The sequence below is a fragment of the Hipposideros armiger genome, unplaced genomic scaffold (assembly GCF_001890085.2).
Source record: "Hipposideros armiger isolate ML-2016 unplaced genomic scaffold, ASM189008v1 scaffold_58, whole genome shotgun sequence".
NCBI classification, from domain to species: domain Eukaryota; kingdom Metazoa; phylum Chordata; class Mammalia; order Chiroptera; family Hipposideridae; genus Hipposideros; species Hipposideros armiger.
Window position 1 is genome coordinate 3574825 of NW_017731408.1, and position 14526 is coordinate 3589350.

At 44.8% G+C, this 14526-nt stretch overlaps 1 protein-coding gene across 9 annotated transcripts in view; it reads left to right on the forward strand.

The window, feature by feature from the left end:
* TRIM2 (tripartite motif containing 2) overlaps positions 1–14526 on the forward strand; it is a 146448-nt gene that overhangs the window by 68678 nt on the left and 63244 nt on the right. For 2 of the 9 annotated variants that reach the window (XM_019641217.1, XM_019641218.1), the window contains exon 1: positions 12108–12371. The exons of the other annotated variants lie outside the window; for them this stretch is intronic. In XM_019641217.1, the coding sequence (XP_019496762.1) occupies positions 12369–12371 (3 nt within the window). In that variant the 5' untranslated portion in view covers positions 12108–12368. Of the gene's footprint in view, positions 1–12107; positions 12372–14526 lie in introns of those variants that run through there. 9 annotated transcript variants of the gene reach the window in all.

A 14526-nucleotide genomic window follows, 5' to 3' on the forward strand; every position in this document is an offset into this window, starting at 1 on the left:
CCTACGCCGTCACCGGCGACTCACAGCAGCCCAGCTCCAGGTTGAGCTGTCGTTCAGCATCTTAGCTGTGGAGGGCAGTGTCACTGGCCCTCATATGTGGGATCCGAACCGGGGCCCTCTGGCATCCCAAGCCAGTTCTTAACCGTCGCGCCACTCGGCCGGCCCTTATTTGTTTGTTTTTAGCTGAGCCATCCTGCCACCTGTTGGCAGCTCAGCGGCAGCTCAGCTCAAACCGGGACTTGAACTGCTGTTGCTCAGAACTCGCACCCTTGAGCGAGTGCTTAACCAACTGAGCCACTCGGCCGGCCCCACACATAGGTTTTTAAAGATGTCCAAGAGCTGACTTAATTCCTGGAATGGCTTTTGTAAGAAAGCCTTTGCTTTTCCTTTGAGTCAAGAGAAACAAGTTTAATTATTTATTGCAATGTGTCTGGAAGATGGCCTTTTTATAGCATTAGAGAAAGAATTCCTGGCCTGTGAGGAATTTGATATGAACTAGAGAGTAAAACTTTTCCTAGATTGCAGTGGAAAGTAAAGCCCAATGTCCTATGTCCATCCACAGAGGCTTAAAGCAGGGGTGAAGGCAAGGAAAGAAGGGAATTAAGAAGCACAAGGCATTTCTGGGGGATCTGTTATATAACAAAATCATTTGTGATCTGATTTCTGTAGTGGTGGGACTTGGCCTGTTTCTGGAAGGTTCCTCCTGCCCTCCCTCATTTTCCCTAGCCTTCTTCACTTAGCACACAGTCTGTCTTCTTTCAGCCACTGAGTGTAAAATGTAGGGGTAGTGTGGTCTGCTGTGACATTTCTTACAGCTGGATTTTTCTGTGCACAGCACTGAGACATGAAGTGTCCACACAGGCAATCCTTGAGCCTGTGGGAAACAGCTTGCTTTTGTCTACAAAACACAGAGTGGGGGTGCATCTAAGGAACTGATTGTTTTTTCTATTTCTTACCTTATGCACAAGTAAATTGTGGGAATTGTTTACTTTGCTTGTGCACAAACCGTAGGCATTGTTTTTCCTTTATGTGATGTTTGCTATCCTTGGGTTGGTCTGTAACCTTGTTAAAGTTAGTGGGGCTTGTGTCTTAATATTTAGATGCTGAATTAGGGTACTTTGGACCCACCAAGTGGATTTTCCTTTGAAGCAAAATCCATGAAAGGAAGTGCCAGCCATTTCATTAGGCTTGATCGGGGTGGGCAAACCACAGTCTGGTGCCCACATCCAGCCCACTGCCTGTCTTTGTACAGTCTGTGAGCTAAGAATGGTTTTGCATTTTTAAATGTTTGGGGGGAGGGGGGAATCATAATGTTCTGTGACGTGAAATTTATTTTAAATATATTTTCAGTGTTTATAAAGGCAGTTTTATTGGAGCACAGCTATACTCCTTCGTTTACATATTATCTAGGACCGCTTTCACAGGACGACAAAAGAGTCAAGTAGTTGTAACAGATACTGTGTGGCCCACAAAGTCTAAAATATTTACTATTGGGCCCTTTACAGAGACAGTTGCTGACCCCTAGTCTCTCGAGTAATTAAAACAACAACGATAGTTGACATCTTTTGACTTTTACGATGTGCCAGGCACTGTGCTAAGCATCTTTCAGGCATTATCTTATTTAATCCTCCTAACAATCTTATGAGGTGTAACTCTTTCATTGTCATTTTACAGTGAGGAGAGGGAGAATCAGAGAGGTTGTGCAATTTCCCCCAAATCGCACCGCTGGTCAGTGTCAGCTGGGATTTGCATACACATCTGTCTGATTCCAGGGTCCGGAATATTATCCCCCACCAAGTGCCATCCCAGTTGGCTGGAGCAACACCGATGAGCATCCTTGGTGGGGCTGGGTAGAGGCCGCAGATAGATATGGTTTATTGAGATCGAATTTATTTTCATTTTTGTTAATTTTGTTGATTATGTAACTGAGATTTTATGTTTGTCTCTCTCATGAGAGTGCGTTAAGTTTCTTAAGGATCGTGACTGAATATGGACCCCAGTGCAGGGTGCAGCACATAGGAGAAGCTAAAGCAAAAAGCTTGTTGAGTGAAAGAAGTAGGTGAAGAGTAGGGAGAGGGCAGAAGAAAAAGGGAAGAGAGACAGGAGGAGGAATCACATTATCCAGGAAGAGCCAGGGTGCCCCCAGCATTGGCCCCCAGGCTACGGATGGCTTGACTTGGCACCAAGGCGCTTACCCAGTACCAGGCTCAGAGGCGTGGGCAGGACACCCTGGGCTTAGCAGGCCCAAACTGGCCAGTATGCACACCCACTGTGCTGCAGCCTAGCTATTCCTGTTCTCCTGCCCCTGCGCCCCTTGCCCCTGTGGCTTCCTGGCATCCAGCGGGGACACATTGCCAACTCTTGAAGGAGAGAGCTAGGTGAGTCAGTATTTGCTTTGGAGCATGTCCATTCAGAGAAGGACATGAAAGCAAGTCCTCCCATTCTCATGTCCAGAGAAGAGGACGTTCATCAGAGAGGAGACTTTGACTCTGGAAAGATGCCAATCGGAATCAATTGTTTTATCAATCCAAGAAGGCCGCTGCCTCTAAAGGCTAGATGCTGGCCAGTGAGGACTTACTTCCACTGGCCACTGACTAGCACAAAGCACCAGGCCTCTTTTTTAACAAAAACGAGGGGCAGGTGGGCTTGAGCAGAGACCCTCTTTTTTCCTGGGACTGGTTTGGGATTATGAGTTAGTGTGAGGATTCACCAAGAGCAACAAAGTAGCACTGCAGCCTCTTGCTCCACTGTGTCAGAACCAGCTAGGAGGCAGCAGTGCTAAGTGGGTGAGAAGGCCAAGGGAGGCTGTGTCCAGGCGAGGATGGTAACAGTGTATACATATATCTCTTCTGATTTTGCAGGATTCTGCCCACTCTCATTTATTGATTTATTTCATTTGGCATTAAAAAATAATTCATGGGAAGTAGTGTATTCTTAGTCTATTTATTCATCCAAAAAATAAATGGTTATTGAACCCCTACATGAGCCAGGCTCTAGGAATACAAAAGAGAACCATTAGTCATTCCTAAACTCATAAATCTAGGCGTGGCAATACTACTGGTACTTCTGCTATATTAATATATGTATTGACTGCTTACTATACATCAGGCACTGTGCTAGGTTCTCTTAAACCATTTAATTTTTCACAATAACCCTATGAAGTAGGTTATTATCCCCATGATGCAGGTGAGGAAATTGAGGCACAGGGAGGTTAAATTACTTACTCCGAAGTCGTAAGTGGCAGAGCTAGGATTCTAATCCACCCTAGCACAAGGGCCCATACTCTCCATCACAGCACCACACAGCTTCTGACTATAGTAATTTGAGACTTGCTGTGCGTGGAGCACGGTGCTAAGGCACTTACACACTCTACCATTTAGTCATCAGGACAGCCTTATGAGGCAATAGTTTACAAAAGCGCTTATAGAGGCAATGAGCAGCCTGAACATAGACCAAATACAGATGTGTCTTTAGAGCCTGTGCCTTCATTACAGCTCCATGCTGACACCCGCAGTATGACTGTAATACTGGGATATAAGTGACCAGTGTGGCATGGTGCCACGTTTGCTGCTTAGGAAAAGACTCTCTCCTGATGACATGTATGCGGGAGGCACCCTCCTGTGGGTGATGTCAAGTTCCACTATCCTCAGATACCAAGGTTATTGAGGGGGAGGAAAAATAATTTTCCTTTCACCCTTCTAAGCTCTGGATGGTGTAATAATCAAATTGGCATGATACAGATTAACAGGAGACAATAACCGACTTTATTATGTATATACATACAGGGGTTCCATAAGAATATGGGACAGATCTGGCACATAGGGCTTATGTGCCATTTTGAGATAAGGAGAAGGGTGGGGGTGGGGGTGGGGGTTGTGGTTTGTGACTTCCAAGGGGAAGAAGGCTATTTACTGGGAGATGAAAAGCAAATGTTTGGTAAAGAAATGTTTGCTGGGCCATCTTTGACAATAGGACTCAGAGAGGACTTTGAACAAAAGGGGCTGGCTAGGTTCCTCCTTATCATACACTTATCACACATCGTATTTATCTATGATGATAGCTCCCTTCCTGGAGCGGGTCCTCTCTCTTAAATTCTTTTAGGCAGTTAAGGGGAAGGTCAAAGGTTTTTCCTGAGTCTTTCGTGTCTTAAAAATAGCCAGCTTAAAATAATATCCTCAAAAAGGCATATTTTGGGGTGGCAAACTCTGCTTCCCCTCACTATCCCCTTACCAAGGTACCCAGACTTCTGCTTTAGTATCACCCTTGGGATAAAGCACTGAACTCTAGAAGTTCTCAGTAAATTCAGCCGAGTCTTGGACCTTGTGCAGGAGGCGCCTGCTTTGCTTTAGCCAGAGGAGAGCTCAGTTCCCTGGGGGAGGAGCCTGTTGCCATGGAAACCACCGCCCAGCGTGGGCAGCGGTGAATGCTCTCGGGACTCCCCCTGGCCTGGGAAGCGGTCGCTGTCTGAGATTGGCCCTTATGTGTGATTATTACCTTTGAGTCGAGTCCTGGAAGTGGGATTGTTTGGTCAACAGATGTGAACATTTGTGAGGTTGTCTCTGAACTGCATGTTGGTTTGAAAATCATCCATTTTACGGGACAGAGAGGAAAGAATGTGAGGGAGAAGTCAGCGGCTAGTAAGGCATTATTAGCTGCGCATCCACATCGGCCACCTCCGGGCTCCTAGCGCCTGTCAGTCAGGCCTCGGCTCCGCCCAACTCAGATCTGGGCTCGGCTCGGTCTCGGCCGGGTTTGTCACCAGGCCTGTTTTTCTCTTCAACTTGATACTGTTGTGCTCTTCATTGTGGCCATCAGTGTAGTTAGGAATCTGGAGTTAGGCCTGGGAGGTTATCTTTCAGGCATACTAAGGACGGATAGAGTCAACTTGGAATTAGCCATGCCAAACAATGGCAAAACAAGCGTTTTGTTGGCTTGCTTTTGCTTTTTTATTTTTTGTTTTTTAGCAGAGCAAGGCGGAGAATAAGGAAGGGGTAGCCTGCTGCTGGGGAGTTGGATGTATCAGCGGATGGCCGAGCCTGGCGTTTTGCTAAGAAGGGCTTCTGAAGGCTAATGAGAAGGAACTCACCAGGGTAGGCCAGCAGCACAGCTGGGGCCATAGGTTCGAGCTGCCAATCAGACTCACAAGACACAAGCAGGCTTTAATAATATGGCTAGTCAGTATTGGCAAAGGATACAGAGCAGGAGGTACAGTATCTTCATCGCATCAGGAGGCCCAGAAGCTTCCTTTGTCCCCTCACGTGCCTGGGATATATGTACCAGGCATGAGAGCCAAGAGGTGTGGGGGTCACCTTGACACCCAGAAGTCATAGCCCCTTTTTCCTGCCAATCATTTATGCTATCCTGTTATGTAGCCATCTCGCACCTCCACTAATGCACACCATAAGAGAGGCAGACATAGCACTCCCCATTTATCTTAACTGTTTTCAAGGGAACAGTGCTATGGGAAACCCAGGCTGTTCTCAGGCAGGCCTGCATCAGTCCGGGCCTCCTGTAACAGTAGATGTTGTGGGTTGAATTGTGTCCCTCCAAAAGACGTTCAAGTCCCCAAACCCAGTACCTATGAATGTAACCTTATTTGGAGATAGGGTCTTTGCAGATGTAATCAAGTTAAGCTGGGCCCTGATCCAATATGACAGGTATCCTTATAAGAAGAAAAAACAGAGACACGGGGAGAGGAGAGCCATGTAGAGACACACAGGGAGAAGACAGCCATGTAACCATGGAGGCAGATGCACCTACAAGCCAAGGAATGCCTGGGGTTGCCAGAAACTAGAAGAGACAGGAAGGATCTTCCCCAGAGTCTTCAGAGGGAAACTGACACCTTGATTTTTATACTTCTAGCCTCCAGAAGTGTGAGAGAATAAATTTCTGTTATTATAAGATAACCTAATCTGTGGTGTTTTGTTACAGCAGCCGTAGGAAACAAATACAGTAGGAAACAAATACAGTAGGTAAAAATAGAAAACCCAGCTGCTCTAATTAAATTTTCAGTCTCCTAGCTTCAGTTTTTTTGAAAGAATGTATAGCTATGGTTGCCAAATCACAGATCCTGATTTTTATGAGCTCTTAGGGAAAAGGTGAGTGTCTTAAAGACTGGAGATAGGAAAATACGCTTTTCACCAAACTCACAAATTGCAGGCTAAGGAACATAATTTTATAGAGGAATATTAATGGGGTTTATAAGCACCTAGAAAAGGAGCATCCTAGGTTCCATAAGAGTAAATGATACCAGACCAACCGGAATTTCCTCTTTGACATGAATTATCTGTTCAGTGTGATTCAACATGACCAAAGAGCCATGAAAGGCAAAATGAGCTCAGAGGACATTAGTGAAAGTATAGGGCTTACATCAAGCCATCGATGGTCTTGTATTCTGTGCTGAGCAGACCCCACCTGGCTTATGTTGTCAGTATTGGGCAGCATCCTGTAAGAAACACACCGGCACTCTAAAGGGGCTACTAAGACTCTAAACAGGGACTCAGGGGAGTTTCATCTGGGTCACTTACTGCAAACACTCCGCCTGTCTGGGAAGGGCTATCCTGACACCTGAGACACAATCAACATGACTGTGACTTGGAGGCAGGAAATTCTGTCCCCAGGAGTGATTTTAAGAGGTCTGTTTGTGTCTTATTTATTTTTATATCATCAGTGCCTAGTATACCACCTGACACATAATTATTTGTGAAATGTATAGCATTAAATGATAATCCCAAGGGCAGGCCAGTTCTGGTGTGAGTTCTTGGGTTGCAACTGGGTCAACTGGTTTCCTGGTTAATCCATTTCTATCCGTATAACACCACTAGGTTAACGCCAACCTGGACCTTCTTGCTTCTTTTTTTTTTTTTTTATTGGGGAATTGGGGGGATGGGAACAGTGCTGGGGAATTGGGGGAAGGGGAACAGACAAGTTGCTGTCCTTTTGTTCTTCAATCTAGTTGTGGAGGACGTTGCTTCACTGGCCCAAGTTGGCACCATCATTGTGCTCTTCTCTGGCGAGGCAGATCAGTCGCCGGCTTCTGGACGGCCGCTCACTGCGGCTGCTGGCCGCTCACTGCGGCTGCTGGCCGCTCACGCTGGCTGCTGGCTACATACGGTAGCCCATGGCAACCCACTGCCACAGGGAGTGCAGCCTGCGCCGTCGCCGGCGACTCATGGCAGCCCAGCTCCAGGTTGAGCTGTCGTTCAGCATCTTAGCTGTGGAGGGCAGTGTCAGTGGCCCTCATATGTGGGATCCGAACCGGGGCCCTCTGGCATCCCAAGCGAGTTCTTAACCATCGCGCCACTCGGCCGGCCCCCTTCTTGCTTCTTAAGGACACTTAAAGGGAAGATTCTTTCTGCTTCATCACCATTATTTACAAGCAGTCCTGTTTGGTCTAGGACCTCCCACAGCCACTGAAGAATGGCCTCGCACCCCCTAATGCAGCGGGGCCTCCCAGGGCCACTGCCAATAGAGAGGAAGAAGCCTCTTGAGGTCCAAGCCAAACCACTCACCCAAACTGACTGTAAAGAGTCGGGACTGGCTGGGAGGTGCCTGGTTTTGAGGGGCCACAGCTGGAGCCCTGTGAGATCCATCATAACAATATCTCTTCTCCTGAACTGGTGGCCGGAAGTAATTGTCCCTTATCACAGCCTCTTTCAGGCGACCATTGGGCAATCACTTTCATAAAGGTTTTTGAAAGCAAAAATGAGAAAACCTAAATAATGATTGCATTAGGCAGAATTTCTAGGCTCCTGATTTCTGGTTGCCTGCTTTTAGTTGATTGCATTTGTCTCTCACTGGAACACATCACCTCTCTAATCAGCTGGCTTTGTTCCACTGCAGAATTGCCTGATAAGCGTTCCTGCTTTAGCCCATCCTTGCGGGGCACTGGGGCACACTGAAAAAGGAACTCTGCCAGTCACAGGACCTGAACTCCAATTCACCTCTGCTACATAATGGCGACTCCACTGTGTAACCTTTCTGAACCTCAATGTCTAGTAAAATAATAATTGTGTTGGCTCTACCTGTTTCTGGGTTTGCTTTGCTTTGTATTATGAAGGTACTTTCTAAATTATAAACCACTAAACGTATGAAGCACTGCCTCTCCCCAGTGGTCCCTGATCCAACTGCTTTCCAATTCTGAGGTACTCATTTACCTTTACATCATGTTTTGTCACTTATTCATTTGCAGAAGGATTTTTGTCATTCTGCATCTATGTATTGGGTGCCTACTATGTGACAGGCACTGTACTAGGGGCTGGGGACATAGAAGTAAAAGATGGAGCCGTCAATAATTTCCAGCAAGGAAGGCTATGGAGCACACAGGAGTGGCACCCAATCCAGATTGGGGTGGGAGGGCCTGGGATTGGAGCGGTAGGCAGAGAATCCTTCTTAAAGTGAGTGGTGTCTTTGCTGAGTTCTTAAGGATTGGAAGCAGTGAACCAGGGGAAGGAAGGAGTCACGCAAGGATGAGAGAGTTCCTGGCAGAACAAGTGGCATGAGCCTAGATTAGTGTTTCTCAAAGGGGGAGCTCTTGGCAGTTTGAGGGGACAAATGTACTTCTATGGAACTCTCTCGTGCACTGGAGGATGTTTGGCATCCCTGCCCCTAGCCAGTAAATTTCAGTAGTACCTCCCTACCCCACCCCCCAAAAACACAATCAATATGACAACCAAAAATGTCCCTGCACATTCCCAAATGCATATCCCACCACTCCATCAGGGGGTTTGATGCCATTCCCAGGGTGAGAACCACTGCTAAACAATATACATGGTGGCATGTCTTAGGAACTAAAATATGACTGGGAGAACGGAAAGTGGAAAAAAATGAGGAAGGCACAGGCCAGGTCACAAATGCTCTTATATGCCATCTTAAAGAGTTTACTTTCTAGGAGCAATTTCCTTGACTGGGGAGAGATAGACTGTATATAAAGGGCTTGGGCACATAACAGATGGTCAATAAATTTCAGATCTCTGTCTCCCCGGATCCTGCCAAATCCAGTTTAGTTAGCATGTGTCCTGTTCTTGTGCATATGCATTCTGTCTGTATATTTCCTGAGTGTACATCACAGTCAAACTGGCTGATGACAGTTAACTCTCTAATGTCTATTCAACTGGAGGAACACAGTGGGGAGGGCAAGATAGCTCCAAGGCGTTAGTAAGAGTCCCAAGGATCTTAGGCTCTTCTCTGCTCTTGCAGCCCCACCATCTGGCTGCTTGAGGCCTCAATACAAGCAAACTCCAACTCAGAAAGAACCTGCTCTGCTATATGCCAACAGCCACTACCACCTACCTACCTGTTGCCAAGGAGTGCCAAAGGGACGATGTGGTGGCCTGCTAACACATCCTGTGGTAACTCAGGCACAACTTATAAATAGTTGGTTCATTTGCCAAGACATGTGCTAAGAATAAGGCTGCATTTTTCTATAATAAACAATGTCGTGCGTGTTAGGTTCTTGGCTGAGACTTCCAAACCCCCTTACTCAGACAGTAGTTAAGCCATAGTGATGAGGATATTTGGAACCCAACTATCCTGTGTAATACTGTTTCCCAGGAAGAGGCATTCCCAATTCCAGGAAAAGATCAGAAACACATATGACCCCCACTCGCCCTGCCTCACCCCAGGCTCCAGTCACACTGAACTACCACGCTCATTTCCTCTGAACTATCTCTTGCCTCCAAGCCTTTGCCAGCGTTGTGCTCCATGCCTAAAATGCACCCTACTCCTCCCCACCCTGGCATGTCGCTCCTGTGGGCTCCAGAGCATCTACTGCCTCTTGTAGTCAAAGCGCTTACCCCTCCAAGGTGCAGTTGCCTGCTTACTAACCCATCTCCCACACTAGATTGTCCTTCCTGAGGGCGGAGAAACTGTTACATTCTTCTATGCATCCTCAGTGCCTTCTCAGTGCCTGGCACACACTGGACATTCAATAAGCGTTCATTGGAATGAATGAATGAATGATTGAACGAGTAGGCGAACCTTCTCTGACTACAAACCGAGTAACAAGACCAAGGATGTCTCCCAGTTCTCCACCATCTTCAGAGCACAGAGACTCACTCCCGTTGTATGCCTCAGAGCCTGGGCTGAGTGGGGAAAGAGGAGAGAAGTCAGGAGAAGCATGTACTGGGGGAGGGATCGACATTCGATGAATTTGGCAATGGGATGGGCTCAGCGGCACAAATGAAAAGAAGAGGGGACTCCTCTCTTGGCAAGTCAGGCACCTTTGTGATGGTCTGTTTTAGGAAGAGGACATTGTCAAGTGGAGTGGAGGTAGCCTGTTTGTAGTTTCAGGAGTTGCTTCTAATTAAGTTGTAAGCTTCTAAAACAGAACATGTATTCACACAGACACCTATATATGAATGTTTACAACAGCATTATTCATAGTAGCCCAAAAGTGGAAACAACCCAGATGTCCATCAACTGATGGATGGATAAACAAATGTGTTATATCCATACCATGGAATATTTTTCAACCGTAAAAAGGAATGGAATACTGATATATGTTACAACATGGATGAATCTTGAAAACATTATGCTAAGTGACAAAAGCCAGACACCTAAGACCGCATATTATATGACTCCATTCCTGTGACTGGCCAGAATAGGGAAATCTATAGAGGCAGAAAGTAGGTGAGTGGTTTCTTAGGTCTGTGGAGGATGGCAAGGTAGGGGGCGATAGCTGGAGGGTACAGGGTTTCTTTTTGAGGTAATGAAAATGTTCTAAAATTGGCCGTGGTGATGTCTGCCCACATCTGTGACTATCCTCAAGGCCATTGAGTTGTACACTTGAAATGCATAAATTGTATGGTCTGTGAATTATATCTCGATAAAGCTATTAAAAGCAAAACTTTAAAGCAGGGCGTTAACTTGGGCTTTTGAGAACTGTGTACCACGTGGAATAACATGCTAAAATTGGCACGTCTGTGCGTTTTCCTGGACCTGTCGAATTCACTGGATTCTCTATGGGCCCCCCACCCCCACTCCCACCGCCAAAGGTAATCACTGCTCTTTAGATCCGAGTGCCCCTCACAGGGCTCAATGCAATCCCTGACTGCATGGAAAGAATGTGATGAATATTAAATATACAAATTCACAGTTTTGTTATTTAAACTAAAATGATTAGTGTCCACTTTTAAACTGTTGGGTTGTCGGAAAAGTCATGATGCATTTCACAACAAAAAACACAGAAAACAATACGTCATGAGTTTTCTGACAACCCAATAGTAACTAACCAAGGAATAGAATGCGATGATTCCATAACTGCTTTTGTTGCTGTGAAAAAGGGAATGATTGAGAATTTCATTCTGACGTGTATGATTTTTTTATTCTAAAGTATTATTTGTAATGTGAGGATCTAAACATTTTTATAAGGCTACTTGCTGATCATTTTTAAGTTGTTAAAACCTTTAAAAATAAATTTAAATGTAATGACTTGATAGGGAATCAAGTTATACATAAACGTTAAGTTTGTCAAGTTTCTCAAGCTTGAACTGAAAACCTTTGCATCATCAGAAAAGCATCAGGTTCTGTTCATCCCCTGAAGCAAATAAATGTACTATATGATTTTTCGCTGAATGACTAGAACCACAAAAAGTGGAGAAATGTCATTTGCATTGTTTGACTTAGAGGAACTGTACTTTATTTCCTGGGCAAATACCAAAAGGGGAAAGGGTGGTAAAGACTTGTTCAACTGAGCTGTTGTGCATTTTTAAAATTGTCATTTGTGTTCCAAGCTGCTTGAAAAGTCTAAGGAAAGAGGTCATCTTTTCCTCTAAAGGAAATAAGTGTGTGCTTTCACATTCACCCAACACTTCTCTAAATTTGAACTTTTCCTGTTGAGGGACCGGATGTCCCGTTTTCCTTCTGGAGTCCATTCTCACTGCATCCCCCTTTTGCTTATCAGCACACCCTCTTTTTCCCATATGTAACTCTCACGGTGCCTGTCCGGGATACTTGCACCGGTTGCCTCTCCCTGGGTTGATCGTGCAGTCACATTCTAGTGATGGACCTCAGCGGCCCAGCACGGGAGCGTGGAAACAGCTGACTGCTGACTCAGAGGGGAGAGCAAGCCACCCACGAATCTCATTGCAGCTCGCTGCTGCATCCCTATCCCATAATCCCTTGCTTGGTTTGCTGCAGTCTTTTCAACAGACGCTGAGTGAGAAAAAGATGTCCTGTAAGATAAAGATTGATTGGTTTGAATGCCGAAAGGGGTCTCCCACTTGTTAAGGACCCAGAAACATTCCTGCAGACTTGCCTGAGCCTCTTCTCATTTCCTCCATTTTTCTCTTCCTCTCTTCTGTTCATGAACTGGCACTTCGCTCCCTAGAGCGGAAGATATGCTGGGCTTCTGATGATGGCTGCACTGCATGGTAGGGGATTTTAACCGGTCTCTTTGCATGGTGCTTCCAAAGTTGAGATGTTGGCAGAAATGTGCATTGTTCTTTTGGAATTCCGCGGAGCTGCAGCGACAGGCTTGGGAGGGTTTTAATGCTTTGCCTCGTTGATTAGCTTGTCTGCAGAAATGGATAGGTCCTAAATGTTCGGATTGCTTAGTGCTTAGTATTATACTAGGTGGGTAAACTGATTTCTCCTGCTCTTTCTGTTCTGGCCCCCATACCCCAGCCCACCTCCCCTGTCATGGTGATGTGGCGTGGTCTGTAACTATGAGAGGGAGGAGAGAGAGAGAGAGAGAGAGTGAGAGACAGAGGCAGAGTCGCTCTTGGCTTAAACAAAGGCACCAAATTAACAAGAATAGGGAGAAAGTCATGCAAGATTTTATCAAGTTCTTAATGTGATCTGACTTGCTTTTCATGTCTACTAGTCTTTATTTTAATGTGTATCTCGGCTTATTTGAAATAGATTTTCCCCCTGCTTGTGTTGGTTGGGTACGAAGATGGGGATGGAATATTTAATTCGCAGGATTCCTTCCTCGATACCCCAGAGTGGAGGAGACTGTGCGATTCGACCCCTCCCCCACCCTGTCCTCTATTAGAGAACCCTGGGGTTGAGTGCCACGGTTCCCAGTTACCATTGGAAACCATTCATTCATAATGCATGACTCGACCGTCTGAATTCCGAGTGCCATTGATGATCAGGAAATATTCAGGAGATGATTTGGGTTTTTTTCCGACATTTTCCCCCTGCCTTTGAAATAGACTGAAATCTGGGTGGAGTTCAATGGTAGTATGACTGAGAAAAAAAAAAATCCTTGGGTTGGACCTCAGGTTTTTTCCCCCCCTGAAACACTGAGTGTTATCTTTGTATCCGAGAGTCTTTTCTGGTAGTATGCCACGCCCTGTCATGATTCCTTATTTTGGGGAGGTAGGACAGCAAGGAGAAAGGTTCTTTATTTGAAACTAAAAACTGAATGTGAAGTGGATTTCTGAACCAAAAGATAAAATGATATTTCTGTCTTAAGAAAACATGGTTTCAATGTCATAGCTTTAAGAAACAGATCTAGATTCAGAATGAGGCATTTTGGAAATTATTGGTTCATCTTTGGCATATCACGGCACTTTTATTCCTCGTGAATAAATTGTTAGAGGGTTGCTTGATTAAAAAAAATAAAATACGTAAGGAGAGCCATTTGTTTGCCCAGATTCTTAAACTGATTTCTTAAGTATTAGGATTCCGAGCTGCCTGGTGTGAACCTATTTCCTGGTGCCTTTCATTATTTTCCGGCAGATGCTTCGGCAGGCAGAGCTGTTCCTAACCCACTGTAATGTTAAATAATGTACACCCCTCCCTCCTGAACAAGCACACAATGTGAAGTTTCAAGTGTGCTGTGGTCTGAAAAAGCAGCTTTCTGTTGCAGGGATGTGAATAGTGACCTTTCCTAAACCTCTAAGTGTTCCTTTACAATTTTCTCCTAGAAAGACACAGTGATTTGCTTTGGAAAGGTTAAAACACCACCAAATGTAAAAAGGTTCTCTGATAGAATGTGCTGTTATGAGAAATATTAAACGCAGCATATGTAACCCACACATTTTTAAAACGGAGAATAAAATCTATACACATTCTCACCATACTTAATATTATAATCCTGAGATGACTGACTTTTCTTTATTTATATGATGAAAGCTTAGTGGATTTTGTTGGCTTGTGAAATAAAGTAAAAATTGTCATTCTTTGTCTTACTAAGAAATGAAAATGTCCTTCATTTGGTTATCTGTAGACATTAATTTCTCCAAACTTACAGCTTTCTTTTATTTATCTTTACTAAGTAGAAAAAAACCTAAGTATGTTGCAATTTAAAAAAATTTAGCTAAACTTAATTTTAAGAATCACTTGTGCCTTTTTTCACAATCTCTCTGATAAAGCTAAGACTTTAACCAAACATTTGTATGTAATATTGAAATATATAGAAGAGAAATACTTTCAAACTTTAAAAAATTTGCTGCCAAATTACTTACTATTGCTTTTTTCCTTTAAGAATGTGACTGAATTATGTCTAATTGTGGCAAAATTCTAATTTGCACACACTCGTAATGGCTTTTAAAAAAAATCTCGGATGCCATCTGTGTC